At 34.0% G+C, this 19,685-nt stretch overlaps 1 protein-coding gene and 1 pseudogene across 9 annotated transcripts in view; one reads left to right on the top strand and one right to left on the bottom strand.

Annotated features, from left to right (window-relative positions):
- Nexn (nexilin F-actin binding protein) overlaps nt 1-19,685 on the bottom strand; it is a 50,119-nt gene that overhangs the window by 16,750 nt on the left and 13,684 nt on the right. For 3 of the 9 annotated variants that reach the window (XM_078026532.1, XM_078026531.1, XM_078026534.1), the window contains 8 exons: nt 14,275-14,350; nt 13,201-13,392; nt 12,591-12,669; nt 12,351-12,499; nt 6,710-6,751; nt 5,358-5,555; nt 5,098-5,274; nt 1,721-1,909 (listed from right to left, as the gene is read on the bottom strand). In XM_078026532.1, coding sequence (XP_077882658.1) covers nt 1,721-1,909; nt 5,098-5,274; nt 5,358-5,555; nt 6,710-6,751; nt 12,351-12,499; nt 12,591-12,669; nt 13,201-13,392; nt 14,275-14,301 — 1,053 coding nt within the window. In that variant the 5' untranslated portion in view covers nt 14,302-14,350. Of the gene's footprint in view, nt 1-1,720; nt 1,910-5,097; nt 5,275-5,357; nt 5,556-6,709; nt 6,752-12,350; nt 12,500-12,590; nt 12,670-13,200; nt 13,393-14,274; nt 14,351-17,787; nt 17,835-19,685 lie in introns of all 9 variants that reach the window. The other 6 variants (XM_078026537.1, XM_078026536.1, XM_078026539.1 and 3 more) reach the window with 4 other exon arrangements.
- On the top strand, nt 18,773-18,913 carry LOC144368783 (small nucleolar RNA SNORA42/SNORA80 family; annotated as a pseudogene).

Below are 19,685 nucleotides of genomic sequence, written 5' to 3'. Positions count from 1 at the left end.
GGAAGAAATGAATGAAATTTAGTATAACTAAAACAAAGATGGAAGATTAAGATAGATCAAGAAATGAAACTGGAGAGATATATAAGAATAAGATTATAAATAAATATATATTTATTTAAAGTTTTGAAATTTTTGCTTTGGGAAGTAGAAAAATTTTAAGCAAAAGTACCCAAGTACTACTATTGAACCCATGGGTGCTTTACTGCTGAACGAACTATAGCCCTTATTTTTTATTTAGTGACAGGGTCTCCCTAAATTGTGATCTTTTGATCCTTCTGCTTCAGCCTCCTGAGTAACTGGGATTACAAATCAGCACCAGCATGCTTGGCTTTTTTTTTTTAACAGAAAGATTATGCCATGGGCCTGGGGCTGGGGCTCAGTAGTAGCGCACTTGCCTGGCATGTGTGAGGCACTGGGTTCGATTCTCAGCACTACACATAAATAAACAAATAAATAAAGATCTATCAACAGTTTTAAAAAATTTAAAAAAATAAAAAAGATCTCTCCATGGATTAAGGGGTGTAACTCAGTGGTAGATCACTTGCCTAGGAGGCACAAGACCCTTCGTTCAGCCAACACTGCAAAAGAAGAGGGGGAGCAGGAGAAGGAGGACAACAAGGACAGGGAAGAGAAAAAAAAAAAAAACACTGTTCCTAGCATTATAGGAAAGACTGGATTAAAGGTAAGAAAGAAAGTAAATAAGGAATTGGTTCTAAGCAAGGAATAACAATAACCCAAATTATAGTAATTGCAAAGGGAAAGCTAACAGATTTTAGAATAATTGAGAAGATAGAATAAGTGAGACTTAGTGACTGACTGGATTTCAGGCATGAAAAGATATGTTTTTAGTCTTTCAAGTTTCTGATTTGAACATCTGTGTGGGTGATTACACCAAATGCCAAATGGACACCTAGACAAATATGCTTGAAACTCAACTGGAGAAAAAAAAACAAGTTATTACATCACTAAAGCCAACTAAAATATTTCAAGAAGGGGGTGTAGTCATGTGTGAAATTGTTTGAAAATAGTTTGTCATATAACCATACAATTTTACAATTGAAAAATACCAATTTTGTGACAGTTAAGTTAGGTCACAATATCCCAAGTGATGGGTGAGCAATTTGGAAAAGTTAAATAATTGATTAAAATGATTACAATCATTTAATATATATTGGATAGGAGGAAAACTAAAATGAAAAAATGAATGAAGGAGGGATAGAGGTAGTATGGGAAAAGACAGGAGGAGGGAATAGAGAGAAAGGAGGAGGAAGGGTAGGGAGGAGACTCCCTGTTTCTTCCTTAGACATCCAGTTCTGGAAAACGTAATTTCCCATAGAAAGAAGGTACTTTTCAGTCCTTTATACCAGGCATGGGAATTAAACAGAACCTTCTCAAAAGTAAATTCAAGTAAATAACTTCAATTGACTGATATTATTTCATGAAAGACTTTAAAACCTATTTGCCAGGACTGGGTTTGTAGCTCAGTGGTAGAGCTCTTGCCTAACATATGTGAGGCAGTGGGTTTGAGTTTCAGCACCACATATAAATAAGTAAAATAAAGGCCCATTGACAACTAAAGAAAAAAAAACATATTTTCCATTTCTACTCTTGGCACCAATTCCAGAAAAAAAACAGGATACTCCCCAATGTCTCATGATTTCTGTTTAACATGCTCTAAAACTGAATGCTAATGGCATTTTTCAATTAGGTACCGTCTTACCATGCTTCTTCGTGCTTCAGCAAAAGCCTTCTTTTCTTCCTCTATTCTCCTACGGGCTTCTTCTTCTGCTTTTCTTTTTTCATCTTCTCTCCTTTGCCTTTCCATTTCTTCAAAACTGAGTTTGAGTTTACCAGGACGGTATACTTGAAATTTTTTTTCTGTGTCTTGGTTTTCCTCATCTTCATTTACCTAAGCAAAGAAACGATTCATTACTAAGAATTAAGGTTCATTAAAAATAGCAATGAATTATCAATCAAAAAGCACAGAATTAGCTGTTTTGCACAGTAGTGTTTCTATGCCCTTAATACACTTGATCAAAATCTCATTCCTTTTTAATGTCTTATATGATAAAATCTTCAATTTGGAGAAATTCCAAATAAAGATGTACTCAAGTTGAATAAAACTTCCCAATCAAATCAAGTCTTTTTAGGGGCTGGGTTGTGGCTCAATGGTAGAGTGCCCGCCTAGCATGCATGAGGAACGGGTTCGAGCCTTACCACCACATAAATATAAAGATAGAATGTCCACCTAAAACTAAAAAAAAAAAAAAAAAAGTCTCCTAAATTTTTTTTTGTAGTTGTAGATGGACAGCATACCTATATTTTATTTCTTTTTATGTGGTGCTCAGTGGCCAGTGCCTCACATGTGCTAGGCAAGTGCTCTGCCACAGAGCTACAGCCCCAGCCTCTCAAATCAAATTTTTAAATAAATAAAATGGAATATTTAAAAATGTTTGAAAGGGTCACCCTGAATATTAACTCTCCCATTGCAAGCATACGATGTGTGTTTATGTTTATGTACTTAAATTGAGGTGCAAATATAACTTAACAGAGGATTTTTTTTTTTTTATACTGGGGATTGAACCTCAGGGGCACTGACCTATATACCCAGTCCTTTTATATTTTATTTTAAGATAGGGTCTGGATAAGTTACTTTATTGCCTCAATATTTTTTTAATATTTATTTTTAGTTTTAGGTGGACACAATATCTTCATTTTATTTTTACGTGGTGTTGAGGATCGAGCCCAGTGTCTCATGCATGCCAGGGGAGCACGCTACCACTTGAATCACATCCCCAGCCAAACCTCAATAATTTTTTGAGGCTGGCTTTGAACTTGCCATCCTCCTGCTTCTGCCTCCTGAGTTGCTGGAATTACAGGCAGGCACCACCGTGCCCAGTTTAAAGTACACATTTTGTAATTTTTATGGATTTTTTTTACTATAAACTATGGAACTTTTCCATATATTTGTCAGGTTAAAGATTATTATTTGGAACTATTTTATATAAAATTCAAGTTTCATGCCAGGTGTAGCGGCACACACCTGTAATCCCAGTGGCTCAGGAGGCTCAGGCAGGAGGATCGAAAGTTCAAAGTCAGCCTCAGCCACAGCGAGACGCTAAGCAACTCAGTGAGACCCTGTCTCTAAATAAAATACAAAATAGGGCTGGGATGTGGCTCAGTGGCCGAGTGCCCCTGAGCTCAATCCCAAGTACCTCAAATAAATAAAGAAAGAAAAAAAGAAGATTCAAGTTTCATGATTTTAATTTATTAATTTAATATTGTTATTTATTATTCAGTTAATTAGCCATTTCTATTTCTTTGTTAAGATGACTATCAATGATGTCTAAATTATATAAGTATTATGTAACTAGAATTACCCCCAAAGTAGAAACATTTTCAAATGTCTATGAAATAAAAATTTTTGCAGTGTAATATTTAGATATCATTAATAAAAGCTGATCAAGAAAGATGTGGTCAAAAAAAAAGAAAAAAGTTTGTGGTCACTTTAAAAATTACAGATGTTCCATTTTTAAATTCTTTTTTGGGGGTGAGTGTGGATATCGAGGACTGAACTCTGGGGCACTCAACCACTGAGCCACATCCCCAGCCCTCTTTTGTATTTTATTTAGAGACAGGGTCTCACTGAGTTGCTTGGTGCCTTGTTTTTGCTGAGGCTGGTTTTGAACTTGCAATCCTTCTGCCACAGCTTCCTGTGCGGCTGGGAATACAGAGGTACACCACCGTACCCGGCTTCCATTTTCAAATTCTTAAAATTAGATAGAAATTTGTGTTTTTTTCTTATTTTAATTTTATTTTCACTGATAAATCTATTAATACCATAATAATAATAGTTAACATTTTAAAAAACACCTAGTATATGCCAAATCCTATTTTAGGTGCTTTCTAGATATTAACTCATTTAATAATTTAAGAAGGAGGCACAGCTGGGCATAGTGACCCATGCCTGTGATCCACACGAGTTGGGAGGCTGAGGCAGGAGGATCACAAGTTTGAGCCCAACTTTAACAAACTTAGTGAAACCCTGTCTCAAAAAGGACTAGGAATATTGTTTGGTGGTAAAGCACCTTTATTCAATCGCTAGTCAAAGAAAAAGAAAAAGGAAGCACTATCATTTTTGCCATTTTACCAATGAACATGGGTAAGACATGGAGAGTTTAATAACATGGCCATGTTTACAGAGTTATAAGCAGTTGAGATCTAAATCCAGGCAGTCTGGCTCCAAAATCCATGCTCTTAATCACCACATTATATACACACATGCTCAAACCCTACAAACTGCATATTCCTTAGTAAAATGTTATTTCAATAAGTTCAAATATTTGAAAAGCTTGACTGAAACCAAATATACCTTTATAATTAGACCTGAAAATGTCCTGCAATCAGGCCATTAATACATTGCAGGCTGAACCAACAGATAGAGAGAAATTAGGTTCATTGAGTATTTTGCACGTTTCTATATATGTGTACTGGATAAAATGCCACCAGGTGAAAACTTGAAAACAATACAGATGAATTTTATATATAGGATATGTATACAGTTTCAAAATCAGACACTGTTTTCTTTCTTTCTTTCTTTCTTCCTTCCTTTCTTTCTTTCTATACCTCAGATTGAACTCAGGGGCACTTGATCACTGAGCCACAGCTCCATAAATTTGTATTATATTTAGAGACAGGGTCTCTCTGAGTTGCTTAGTGCCTTACCAGTTGCTGAGGCTGGCTTTGAACTTGAGATCATCCTGCCTCAGCCTTCCAAACCACTGGGATTACAGGCATGTGCCACCGGGCCCTGCACTGTTTTCTTTTTTCAGGGATTGAATACAGGAGTGTTTTCCCACTGAGCTATATCCCCAACTCCTTTTATTTTGAGGCAGGGTCTTGCTAAATTGCTGAGGCTGGCTTCAAACTAGTGATCCTCCTGTCTCAGCTTCCCAAGTTGCTGGAATTACAGGAATGTACCATTGCATCCAGCCAGGTCCTTTGATATAGAAAATCTTGAATTTGTGATAGTGAACCTAATCTAAAGCTAGTTAGTTTCCCTAATACTAAACGTAAGGTTTAAGTATATATATTTACCATTTGCCGCCTTGCTTCTTCAAAAGCACGCTTCTCCTCTTCTAAACGTTGTCTTGCTTCCTCTTCAGCTTGCTTTTTTCTGGTTTCTTGTCGTTGTCGCTCCAATTCTTCAAAAGTTAGCTTCAATTTTCCAGGAAAAAGTGATTCTTTTTTTGCCTCACTTTCCATTTCATCATCCTATGAAAACACACCTGTTAGTTACAAAATGGAATGCTGCCAACTTAACTATTTTGATATGTCCCTTAAAATAATAAAATTACCATGAGGAATGAAAGACATTTTGCTTCTTTGAGAGATCGTCGTTGTTCTTCATGTCTTATTCTTTTATCTTCTTCACACTTAATCCTTTCTTTCTCCTCCTCTTCTTTTTCTAGATCCTCAAAATTCTTTTTTATTTTTCCAGCTGTTTTGTATGATTTGACAGGTACCACTGTTATAAGTAGTGAATCGTCTCCTTCCTATTTTATAAGATAGATAATTAGCATAAAACTTCATAATAAAAATTCAGGGTTTTGGGGACTTTACCTCCATCATTGGTGAATTTCATTACATTGCCATCAGAGTTACTATAAAGAACAAAAAATTATTTTTACTAGTTACTATTAAATATGTTTCTCAATATTCACTGTGCACTGTGAGTTAATCTTATTGAAATCCATTGCTGACAAGGTTGAGAAGCATTCTATTTCCTAGAAGATAGAGTTAAATAGGTAATCAAATAAAACAATAGTGACACTGCCTGAATTTAGCTCTCCATGCACTAATCCCACAAAAAGGTAATGAACATGTGAGTGCACTTTAAATCAATTTGATGGTGTATAGATTCAGTCTAAACACACACAAAATTATATAATTTTTCCTCACCATGCAAGTTTTAAAAATACTTAATATAATTAGTATTTAATGAGGAAAAAACCCTACAGGATATACAAGTGATTTATTAAGTGTTTTTAATATACTTTAGTATTTAATCCTATTAAAATTTTTTTGAAATTGATTTTAATTAGTTCCACTATATAATCTATTATCCCTCTTTTTAGAAAAATAGAGAAGAGTTATAAAATATAAAGCACGTCCCTAAAATAAAATTTTTCCAATTCATGTGGCTGTGGTTTTAGGCACACCATCAGATTGTTTGATTGATTTTTAACTTTCTTTGTTAGATAAAAAGGAATTATTAAAATTTTTGTGCTTGTTGATACATGGTAATACACACTGCACTCTGTACTCGCATATGAAAACTGAAACACAAACTATCAGGAACTCTGAGGAAAGAAGACAAATAATTAAAAGAAAACTACCTTTTACAGTGTTAGCTTTCAACAATCTCAACTGTTAGTAGCAGTTCAAGAAATATATAGTCTTGGCAGAGTATCCAATACTGAAACTGAGACTTATCCTTATAACTATGAGAGCAAAAACATACTTTTCTTAAAAAACACTAGAGTGTTTGAAAGTGCAAAAGTATGAACTTGCTTTCATAAATCATCCTTCTTTTGTGTTTATAATAAAGAGTTAAATACAAAGTCCTTTTCATATTTTCTTAGATTACAAGAAAATTTGTGAAAGATAATTGAAGTTGAATGTTTCATTAAAGGAAATGTCTGTTTACCTCTGATGTTGTTTCAGTTCCCGTATTGTTTATGTCCTCAATCTATATTGAATGAGAATTTCATATCATTACATTACATTGGATTTCTGCTTGTTTCCCTTAAATATAAAACTGAAAAGTAATTTAATTGTGGTTTATGGTAATTTTTCAAATTTATAACTTTTGAAATATTTTTTATATTGCTCCAAATTAGCCAAATGTCCTTTCAAATGGAGATTAAACCTTATACTGGCTTTTGCATTTTGAAATTTATATAAATATCAAGGAACAGCATATTAAGAAAAAATTAAGTTAAGCCTACCTTTGTAAATCTGGAAATTGAATAATGGACCAAACTCTTTTGACCTGGCTTTGAGTTTACAACCAGCAGTTATCAATTTAATTAACAATTTAAACTGACATACACAGAAAAACTACTCCATTCTCTGTTCCTGCCCCAGCAAAAGGAAAAAAAACCTATCATTAGCAATCATATAATTGTCATGATTATATTATACAACATAAACAAACGGCAAAAACACAACTGTCACAACAATAAAGTATGGTAAAACCATGTAGGCTAGTTTAGAAGGGAAAGCAATTCTGGCCATCGCGTTTTCTATATATTTTGACCAGAACTAAGTAGGAAATGGCTTCATTTAAAAAGTAGGAGCTCGCTGAGCCTGATGGTGCACACCTATAATCCCAGCAACTCAAAAGGCTGAGATAGGAGGGTACAAGTTTGACGCTAGCCTCAGCAATTTAGCAAGACCCTGTCTCAAAAAAATAAAAAGTGCTGAAGACGAAGCCCAGGGGCAAAGCACCCATGAGTCAATTCCTAGTACTACACACACACACACACACACACACACACACACACACACACACACACACACACACACGAGTGGAAGCTCAATTGATTATTACTCTTTTAAAAACATAATTAGATTAGTTTGAGGGGCAGACTAATGTACCTTGGCAAACTGAAAATTGAAAGGAAAAGGTTGATTTAAATAATGTAATGTTTGAGATCTCAGGAAAAGGAAATACAAGCAATAGGAAAATCAAAACCAATAGTAAAAATTCAAATTGTTTATTGTTTTAATTTTATTGTAAAACCAATGGGAGTGGGGGGGGTTGTAAGCACTTGCCTAGCAAGTGTGAAGCGCTGGGTTTGATCCTCTGTACCACTTAAAAATAAATAAATAAGGGGCTGAGGTTGTAGCTCAGTGGTAGAGCACTTTCCTAGCATATATGAGGTACTGGGTTCGATTCTTAGCACCACATACAAATAAATGAAATAAAGGTTCATCAACAAACAACTAGAAAAAAAAATCTTAAAATAAATAAATAAAGGTATTGTGTCCATCTATACCTTAAAAAATATATTTAAAAGAAAACAATGAAAGTTTGACAGTGGTTGTTCCTCATGCAATTTAAGGGAATTTTTATTGTATTCTGGCTTATATTAGGAACTGGACAGGTTAAATACCTGTTCTCTCACCTGACTTTCCTTTTCAATATTCTCTATCAAGGAATAAAGAGATTTTATTTGGATACCAAATTTCTTAAAAACTAAGTTACTAAATTATTCTGAACAAATGGTTCTTTTTTTTTTTTTTATGGTGCTGGAGATGGAACCCAGGGCCTATTGCATGTGAGGCAAGCACTCTACCAATGGAGCTATATCCCCAGCACCCAAATGGTTCATTTTTTGAAAGTCTGTTTTTATACTTTAATAATTGAAATGGGTTATTCAGAATAATCTTATACACTACAAAAATATTTTGTTCAGAATAATTTGCTTGTTACAGAATTACTTGTTACACTGATGTCCTAAGTAAGAGTGAACATTTTATTGAATGTTTGTTATATTAAGAAAAAATATTTTTCCATATTTTACTAGTGCATTATAGTTTACATACTGATGGGATTTATTGTTATTTATTTAACAATAAATAAATAACATTTATTTTTTAATTTGTTTTTTAAAGAGAGAGTGAGAGAGGAGAGAGAGAGAGAGAGAGAGAGAGAGAGAGAGAGAGAGAGAGAGAATTTTTAATATTTATTTCTTAGTTCTCGGCGGACACAACATCTTTTGTTGGTATGTGGTGCTGAGGATCAAACCCGGGCCGCACGCATGCCAGACGAGTGTGCTACCGCCTGAGCCACATTCCCAGCCCAATAATAACATTTATTTATACATGTTATATTTGTACATGCACACAATATAACAAAATAATTGGACTAATATCACTCCCCAAGACTGTCTCCCTACTTCCCTATCTCCCAACCCTTGGTTCCTTTCCTCTACTGATCTCCCTTTGATATTTATGAGGTCCACCCCCATCTTTCTTTTCCTTCTTCCTTTCCGGCTTCCACATATGAGAGAAATATACTAAAAAATATAAGAAAAGTTTTAATAAATCTATAATAAAATAATTAAAAAATAACTTGTCTTCAAAAGAATATTGACCATGTTAGTAAACATGATTAAAAAATCATGTTAATCTCTCAATAAAAAGATTCAGAAGATATGGCAAGAAGCCAAATATTGAGATTATAGGAAAGAGAAATGCTAAATTTCTTTTTTTTTCTTTTGGTAGCTGTAAGTGGACAACATGTCTTTATTTTATTTGTTTATTTTTATGTGGTGCTAAGGATCGAACCCAGTGCCTCACATATGCTAGGCAAGTACTCTGCCACAGAGCTACAGCCCCAGTCCCAAGAAATGCTAAATTTCTTAATCCCAAATTTGGTCTATTCTACAATCTACCCAGATCTTTCTTAGGTTATTATTTGGAGATTTCTTTTAATTTGTGCATTTCAAACCATTACCATAAGTTGTTGGTATATTCACAGAGAACAGATTTTCTGATTTTCAATTATGGTGTTGACTTTCAGAAGCCACCATTAAAAAGCTGCTTCCTATTTATTTTGCTTTGAAAGAAAACTCCTTTCTTCCCAAATCACCTTCATTTTTTTCTTTCCTTTCTTTTGAAGATACCCTACTTCAACCAAAATTGTTCTTTTTCTAAATCGACAGACTTTAATTTTATCCATCAATGTATCATTATAGATAACCAGATAATCCCAAATCAAGATTTCTCTTAAATTCTGTCAGTCTTCATTTTTAACAATACGCAAGGCACATTCATTTTTAATTCTTTATAATATCCTAGAATCTCAGAACTGGTAATTATCTTGGCTGTCACTCATTCAGCCACCTCCCAAACTCTGGAATCCCTTTTATATCATCTCTCCTCCCAAACCTGGTGTTACTGGGGTTTGAACCCAGGAGCATTCTACCTGTTAGTTATATTCCTAACACTTTTTAAAAATTTTACTTTGAGATAAGGTTTTGCTAAATTGCCTAGCCTTTCTTCCAACTTAAAATCCTCTTGCCTCAGCCTCCCCAAGTAGCTGAAATTATAGGTGTGCACCACCACACTAGGCTCCTTTTATAGCATTCTTGCATTTGGCTTTATACAAGTAGACTTTGTAAATAAACATTAAGACTCTTTTTGATTATCTGTACAATCTTGTATTTCTTATATTGAAAGATACATTAAATTATATCAGATTTGAGTGGAAATGTACTTAGGTTTTTAAATTAAACTTACATATTTACAAGATTTTTAATATTAATAATTTGCACCACCTACATGTCCTTAATTTAATAGGTCAAAATTTTATTAACCAAGATTCTCTTGGGCTGGGGATATAGTTCACTTGGTAGAGTGCTTGCCTTGCATTCACAAGGCTCTGGGTTCAATCCCCAGCACCACCAAAAAAAAAAAAAAAAAACAAAAAAACTCTGATACCCTATCCACATAGCAAGTATTTGCAATGTTTTCAAAGAAAGTATTTTCAAAAAACAGTTTTTGAAAAACTACTGTCTAAATATTCCATTCTTGAAGTTGAAAGTGAGCCAGAAAGAGTATAAAACAATCAGTGCTGTAAAATAATATAAAAGAAGAGCCCATGTACATACTACTTTCTGCCAAATACCATATATTTGAATTATATATTTATTATATTGTTTATTCTTTTATTTTATAATTTATGATATTGTTAATATAATTAAAGATATATATTTATATATGCTTATAGTATTATATATCTATATTATATATTTGTAATAATTCTCATGTTATAATTTTATTTCCTTATAAAATTTCATTATAAAATGAATGATAATTTTTATTTACTAGAAGGGGCAATAGTAAAGCACATAACATTCTTTCTTCAGAAAAGGAGGTATAAAGTAATAAAATATAGGAAATTCCCTTTTTTTTTTTGTACCGGGGATTGAACTCAGGGGGCACTTGGCCACTGGGCCACATCTCCAGCCATCTTTTGTATTTTATTTAGGGACAGAGTCTCACTGAGTTACTTGGTGCCCTGCTTTTGCTGAGGCTGGCTTTGAACACCCAATCCTTCTGTCTCAGCCTCCTGAGTCACTGGGATTTCAGGCATGGCCACCATATCTGGCTCCCATTCTTTTTCATAGCTTATCTAGCATATGTCATCATTTACCATTCTGTGGCTATTTTTGCCATAGAAGTGGTTATTTGCAAAATCAGAATAAATAAATTTCTTTGATATGCAAGTTTGGCATGTTTTACTTTCAATGTACTTTTGAGAAAGTTAATAGAAACAGAAGGACGCATTTCAAATAGATTTAAGGTACTTAAATAATTGCTTTTAAAAAACAGCATTTAGGGGCTGAGGTTGTGGCTCAGTGGTAGTAGAGTGCTTGCCTAGCATATGTGAGGTACTGGGTTCGATTCTCAGCACCACATATAAATAAATAAAATAAGGTCCATTAAAACATCTAAAAAAATTTAAAATCCAGCATTTAAAATTCTTGCTGTTGGTGGGTAGAGTTGTGGATCAGTGGCAGAGCGCTTTCCTAGCATGTGTGAGGCACTGGGTTGATTCTCAGCACCACATATAAATGACTAAAATAAAGGTCCATTGACAACTAAAAAAAATATATTTTTTTTTAATATTTATTTTTTAGTTGTAGTTGGACACAATATCTTTATTTATTTATTTTTATGTGGTGCTGAGAATCGAATCCAGGGCCTTGCACGTGATAGGTGAGCACTCCACCGCTGAGCCACAATTTCAGCCCTCATTATTTTTTTAAAATATTTTGCTATTAAAAATCCAGCATTTGTGTGTATCTGTGTGTGTGAGCGCGCACCCGATGTAAACAGGTTATGTGTGAAATTGTCTTACATCTTTGTAAAATCCTCTAATGTGTCAAGAAAAATTAGAAATGTGGACCATGTAAGGAACATGGACAGAATCATAAGATCATACAACAAAAATCATCTCAATGTTTCACCTTAAAATGGCACATTCTAGGGTTGGGGATGTAGTGCTTGTTTTGAATATGTGAGACCCTGAATTAAATCCCTAGTACTAAAAAAAAAAAAAAAAGAAAAGAAAAGAAAGAAAAAGAAAAGCGCATTTTACCTGTATCCTTCTAGGCATCTGATATTCAATATTTTACTTAAGATATTATTTTTAGGTTAGCTGCTATTATTAGGCTTATATTATATTAAAATGTTTTAATTAGACAACATACTGATTAGTCTTTCTTTATACAGTAGTTTCAGAAGAAAATACCAACTTAATATTTAGTGTATACCTGCTCAGCTCTTTTTGCTAATTCACGCTGTATTTTCCTCTTTTCTAACATATCCTGTTCAATTCTGCGTTTTCGTTCCTCCTCCATTCTCTTCCTTTGTTCCTCTTGTCTTTGTTTCTCCATTTCAGCAAATTTACCTTTAACAGTCCCTAAGAATACATTTTTTTAAAAAAAATTAATACTTTGTTATGTTTCTTTCTTTTGTAATTTCTTTTACCATTTACCCCTCAAGTTTCTTACCTGTTAGCTTTGGGACATAAGCCTTTTCTACTTTAGAAGTTACCTCTTCCTCATCATCAGAAGCAAGCATCTCTTTAATCTAGATGGTAAAATAAATTAAGATAAACATGTTTAAATTAGACTAAATCATATTATGGTAGTCCTCCCTCATCTGCAGGAGATACCTTTTAAGACTCCCAATGGATTCCTGAAACTGCAGATAGTTCTGAGTGCCATATATATACACATACTGTGTTTTTTACTGTATTTACACACCTATGATAAAGTTTAATATATAAGTTAGGAATAGTAAGAAATTGACAGTAATTATAAAGTTGAACAATTATAACAATATAATTAATAAAATTTATTAAAAAATTAATTATTTTTTCTGGAATTTTCCATTTAATATTTTCAGGCTGGTTGACTTTAGATAACTGAAACAGTGGAAAGCAAACCTGCAGATAAGGAGAGACTACTGTCTATGTAGAGTTTAAATTAGCTTACAAACATATTAAAGTATTTTAATTATAATCAATATGAAATGTAACTATGAATAATAAGTAAAATGTAAATTAAAAAGATGAAAATTAATATTTGCATAGAATAAAATAAAATAAAATAAAGTAACCTCCTGCTTTCTCCTGTTCCATTCTCTCTCTCTAATATATTGTTCTTTTCTTCTTTGCTTTTCGTCTCTAGATCTCCTTTGATTTCTTTCTTCCCTGGCTTTCTGCATGGCTTCAAACTTATCCTTTACATCACCCTTGCCAAGTTTTGGCACATAGGATTTTGGGACAGGTTTAGACGAAGAAAGCAGAATCTTCGTTAGAAGAAAATAAAGAGAAGAAAGTTTAAAAAACAAAAGATAGGAAGAAATTAGGTAAAGATAAGAATAAGCAATATAAAAAATACTTATTGAAACAGAAAATAGAAATGAGTTTTAAAACCTTCTTTGAATTATCATAACCTGATTAGATACTATCTACAACTTAAGTATAAAAATGAAATTATAGAAAATATGAGATACATTTTATTAATATAAATATTCATTAATGTAAATTCTATCATATAAACTGCCTTAGTAAAGAAGCTCCATTTGTGCGTACCGATCTACATAAGCTGAAGGTCAGTAAAATATAAATATCAAATACTGAAGCCAAATGGGAAGCAACCTGTATTTTATTATCCTATTCCATTAATAAAAGTTCAGATTTGGCCCAGAGGGGTGGTGCTCAGGAGGCTGAGGTAAGAGGATCATGGATTCAAAGCCAGCTTCAGCAACTCAGTGAGATCCTGTCTCTAAATAAAATATAAAAAAAGGGCTGGGGGGCTGGAGTTGTAGCTCAGCAGCAGAGCGCTTGCCTTGCATGTGTGAGGCACTGGGTTCGATTCTCAGCACCACATATAAGTAAGTAAATAAAATAAAGGTCTATAAACAACTAAAAAAATATTTAAAAGAAAGAAAGAAAGGGGCTGGGATATGGTTCAGTGTGTAAGTACCCCTGGGTTCAAGCCCCAGTACCAGAAAAAAAAAAAAATCAGATTTGACATCTCTTGCTTAAAAGTTACCAAGACTAATTTCAGTAAATTCGATGAAAATGAAGAAAAGGCAGAAGGTTCAAGCTTTAAAGTTTAAAACTTAAATCATGTATCATATTCTTGCTGTTTTCCATCTTTTTATTTTTTAATTTTTGAGACTTACCTCGGCTTTTTGGGAAATATCATTCATGTTTGCTCAGTTTGGTTTTGCGCCGATACAGCTTTGTATATTTTTGCACCTGTAAAACATTTGAATATTGTACAAGAATTTTAATAATTTTATTTTTAATGTGTTATGTATTTTTATAAGTAGAAATAGCATATCATTTTTCCCTCAAAAAATGCATGCTAGTACTGAGTTGTGATAACCTTCAACATCTTTTCTCAAGAATCAGGGTATGTAAAATACAAGGTGTATGGTATTAAAAAAAAAATCCCAGAAAGTTAATGTCCTAAAATAGCTTGGTGAACATATCAAGCACGCTTGAAAAATTTGTATTCTATAATTATTTAGTGTATTATTCTATAAATATTAAATCGATTAAGATGACTGGTCATGTAGATATATTCTTCAATATAAAGAATTTTTTATTATTCTTTTTAATTACAGCATTTTTATTTCATGTAATTTCAGGTTCTTTGAAACATGTACCCATTATGATTGCAATATCTTCTTTTAGAATTGATCCTTTAGTTAGTATCAAATTTCCCTCTTCCTTGTGTAGAATTTAACTGATATTAAAATAACCACACCAACTTTTTCAGCTTTACAATTTGCATTGTGCATAATTTTCTATTTTACTTTCAACCTATTTATGTTTTTATATGTAAAGTTTATCTCTTAATTGGACTTCGGATTTTGCTTTAAAAATAATTCTGTTATTGGGGCTGGGGATGTGGCTCAAGCGGTAGCACGCTCGCCTGGCATGCGTGCGGCCCGGGTTCGATCCTCAGCACCACATACCAACAAAGATGTTGTGTCCGCCGAGAACTAAAAAATAAATATTAAAAATTCTCTCTCTCACTCTCTCTTTAAAAAAAAATAATTCTGTTATCTTTTTTTATGTAAAGTTTATCTCTTAATTGGACTTTGGATTTTGCTTTAAAAATAATTCTGTTATCTTTTTTTTTTTTGAGATGGGGTCTTACTATGTTGTTCAGGCTGATCTCAAACTCCTGGGCTTAAGTGATTCTCCTGTATCAGCCTTCTGAGTAACTGGATTACAGAGAGGCCTGCATACTAGGTTCAGGAAGCTTTCCTTGAATCTGCTTGGTGCTAGGTCTATGTTAGGACTAGAGATATAAAAAAAAAGGCAACATGGTTTCTCTATCTTGTTCTGTATATTCTACTTTAAATGAACATAATAATCATGGTTTATGTGTGTCCAGCAATATTTATTTTATATATATATGACATAAAACTGCTGCGTGTGATGGTGCCCACTTGTAATCCCAGCAGATTTTATTTATTTATTTATTTATTTATTTATTTATGTATAGACAGGGTCTTCCTATGATGTCCAGGCTGGTCTCAAACTCCTAGGCTCAAGTGACTGGCCACAGCTTTCTAAGTAGGTGGGACTACAGATGCTCACCACCATATCTGGCTATTTTATTTTTTGATAGGCTTTATTTTTTAGAGCAGCTTAGATTCATAGCAAAATTGAGTGCAAATTACAAATATTCCCCAAATATACCTGTCCCCACACATGGACAGCCTCCCTATCTCCCATTTGTTAAACTATATTGACACCAGAGTCCACTGTTTACATTATGGTTCACTCCTAGTGTATATCTTATGGTTTGGTATGAATCCACCCTTATAGTAGCATACCAAATAGTTTCACTGTTCTAATAATCCTCTGTGCTCTACCCACACATACTCCCTCTTCCCCATAGCAACCTCTGCTGTTTTTACAGTCTCTTTAGTTTTGCCTTTTCCAGAATGTCATATAGTTAAAACTATTGTTATTTTACAGTTTGACATCTGCTGCTGCTGCTTTTTCTTTTTCTTCTTTTTTTGGAGTGGTGGAAGAGGTTGTGGTGCTGGAGGTCAAACCCACGGTGTCTCACATTCCAAAACCGTTTTTTCCCTTGCAGCCCTGTGATTTAACTCAGGGCCTCACACGTGCTAGGCAAGTGCGCTACCATTGAGCTACATCCTTCTCCCCTCATATTGATTTCTTTTTTAAAAAATATTTTTTAGTTGTATTTGGACACAATATCTTTATTTCACTGATTTATTTTTATGTGGTGCTGAGGATTGAACCCAGGGTCTCGAATGTGTGAGGTGAGCGCTCTACTGCTGAGCCACAACCCCAGCCCTCATATTGATTTCTATCACTGAGTAATATGCATTTAAGTTTCCACTATGATTTTCATGACTTGATAGTTCTTTTTTTATTATTTTTAGTTGTAGATGGACATAATAACTTTATTTTATTTATTTATTTTTATGAAGATGAAATGCAATGTCTTATATGTGTTAAGCAGGCGCTCTATATTCTTGTCTGGATGTACAATTTTATTTATCCATCTTTCTACTGAACAGCAGTTTAGTTGCTTCCAAATTTTGGCAATAATAAATAAAATGAAAATTCATGTTGCTCTACATCCTTACTCATGCTTCAGGTTCTAAGTGTTCTGGATTTCAACCATTCTAATAGTGCAGAATGGAATCTCATTGTCATTTTAGTTGGCATCTTTCTGATGACATGTGTGTTAAGCATCTTTTCATATCCTTATTTGCAATTTGTGTATTTTCTTTAATGGGTCTCCGTAAGGTTTTTGGCTGATTTTTTAAAAGTCAGACTGTGTTCTTATTGTTGAGTCTGAAGAGTTCTTTGTATACTTTGGATAACAGTCTTTTCTCTGATATATCTTTTGCAAATATTTTCTCCCAGTCTATACAATAGTTACATGATGAGATGAAGTGAGGTGAATAATGTATACATTATGATGCAATATTAAGCTACTACTTCTCTCTTTCTCTCTGATGATTCATTCTTCACATAGTAGAAATTTAAAATTTTACAGAAGTCCAGCTTAATGGTTCTTTCTTTCACAGATTGTACCTTTGGTATTATATCTAAAAAGACAATACCAAACTGGAGGTCATCTAGACTTGCCTATGTAATTATCTTCTAGGGCTGTTTTTTTTTTTTTTTTTTTGGTACCGAGGATTGAACTCAGGGGCACTTACCACTGGGCCACATCTCCAGTCCTATTTTGTGTTTTATTTAGAGACAGGGTCTCACTGAGTTGCTTAGCACCTCACTTTTGCTGAGGCTGGCTTTGAACTTGCAATCCTCCTGCCTCAGCCTCCCAAGCTGTTGGGATTATAGATATGTGCTATCACACCCACCTTCTTCTAAGGGTTTTATAGTTCTGTGTTTTACATCTATTTTGAGTTAAGTTTTGTGAAGGATATAAGGTCTGTGGCCAGATTCATTTTTTTTTGCATGTGGATATCCAGTTGTTCCAGCACCATTTATAGAAAAGACAGTCTTTTCTCCACTGTATTGCTTTTTCTCCTTTGTCAAAGATAAGTCAAATATATTTATGTGGGTCTATTTCTGAAAATTTTATTCTGTCCAAAGATCTATTTGTATATTGTTTCATCAATGCCATACTGTCTTGGTTACTGTGGCTTTATAGTTCAACATTTCCCCCTTACCTGCTGTTTCACCTCCACAGTTTCAGTTATCCATAGTCAACCACCATCTGAACATATTAAATGGAAAATTCCAGAAATAAATAACTTATAAGTTTTAAATTGTATGTCATTCTGAGTAGCATGATGAAATCTTGCGCTGTCCTACTGCATTCTGCTCAAGATATGAATCATTCTTTTGTCCAGCATATCCACAGTATATAAACATTACACTACCATTTGTTAATCACTCAGTAGCTGTCTGGATTATCACATCGACTATTGCAGTATCTCAGTGCTTGTGTTCAAGTTACCCTTGTGTTGTAGCCCAATGCTGCATCACAATGCCTACATTATTCACCTCATTTCATCTCACCATGTAGGCATCATATCTCACATCATCACAAGAAGGGAAGTAGAGAACAATAAGTGAATTTGAAAGAGACCCAATTCACATAACTTTTTTTTATAGTATATTATTATCATCATTCAGTTTATTATTTGTTATCATTGTTAGCCTCTTATAGTGTCTAACATAAATTAAGCTATATCACAGATATATATGTAAAGGAAAAACCATACTGTGTATAAGGTTCAGTACTATCTGTGGTCTCAGAGATCTGCTGGGGTCTTGGAGCATATCCCTTGCAGATAAGAAGAGACTACTGTATATCTTTAAGTCCAGTGATATCAGTCCTATAGCTCTGTTGTTCTCCTTAAAGGCTATGTTAGAGCTGGATGCTGTCATACATGCCTATAATCTGAAGATTTGGGAGGTGGAGGCAGGAGGATTGCAAGTTCAAGGCCAACCTCAGCAAATTAGTGAGATCCTGTCTCAAAAAAAAAAAAATCTAAAAAAGGACAGAACATGTGGCTCAGTGGCAAAGTGTCCTTGGGTTCAATCCCAGTATCACACACACACACACACACACAAAAAAAAAAAAAAAAAAGATTGTGTTGATTATTTTGGATCTTTCCCCTCTCTACATAAACCATAGAATCAGTTGGTGAATGTCCACAAAATATCTTGCTAGGAGGCCCATCCCCTTGGGCCTCTTATAGTGTCCTATGCTAGAGCCAACTGTGACCCTGAACCATTGCTTGGCCTCTGTGTCTGTAGGCTGATGGAACTGAAGTGTGTTGCACAGCGGAGAAAAAAATTAACTGCTAGGATTTTATTGAGATTGCATTGAATCTGTAGACAGATTTGTACTTTTCAATGTGCAGGTCTTCCACATCTTTCTGTCAAATTTCTCCATAAACTAATATTGGTCGATGCTACTTGTATTAGTCCATTTTTAATCACTGTGACAAAATACTTGAAGCTGGGTATTAAAAAAGAAACTTATTTAGCTTATAGTTGTGGAGGCTGAAAGTCCAAGATCTGGTGGCCACACTGGTTCTGTCTCTGGTGAGGTCCCAATAGTAGATGGTATCACGGCAGAAGCACATACAAGAGTGAGAGATAACATCACAAGACAGGAAGCCAGTGAGCAATTCAAGGATCAGGTTTAGGCTTTTAAATAACCTACTCTGCCAAAAAAAACTCAGGGTCCCATGAGAACTACTAATCCTTTTTTTCTTTAGGTCATACTCCCAATGACCTAAGGACCTCCCAATTGGCCCCAATACATCACCTCTACCACATCACTGAGGACCAAGCCTCTAACACAAGAACATTCTTTTGACAAACCACATTGAAACCACTGCACTACAATAAATGCTTTTTTAAAAATTTCAATGGTGATTGTTGCTAATATATAGAACTACATTTTTTGTATTGTGATATTATATACTGAAACCCTGCTAAAGTAGTTCACTTATTTGTGGTTTTTTTTTTTTTTTTAGATTCCATCAGATTTTCTACATACACAGATAATCACATCACTTGTGAGCACAGTTCATCTTTTTCCCCTGGCTTT

Source organism: Ictidomys tridecemlineatus, chromosome 11 (genome assembly GCF_052094955.1).
Source record: "Ictidomys tridecemlineatus isolate mIctTri1 chromosome 11, mIctTri1.hap1, whole genome shotgun sequence".
Classification (NCBI taxonomy): domain Eukaryota; kingdom Metazoa; phylum Chordata; class Mammalia; order Rodentia; family Sciuridae; genus Ictidomys; species Ictidomys tridecemlineatus.
This window is presented reverse-complemented; position numbering and strand designations above follow the sequence as displayed.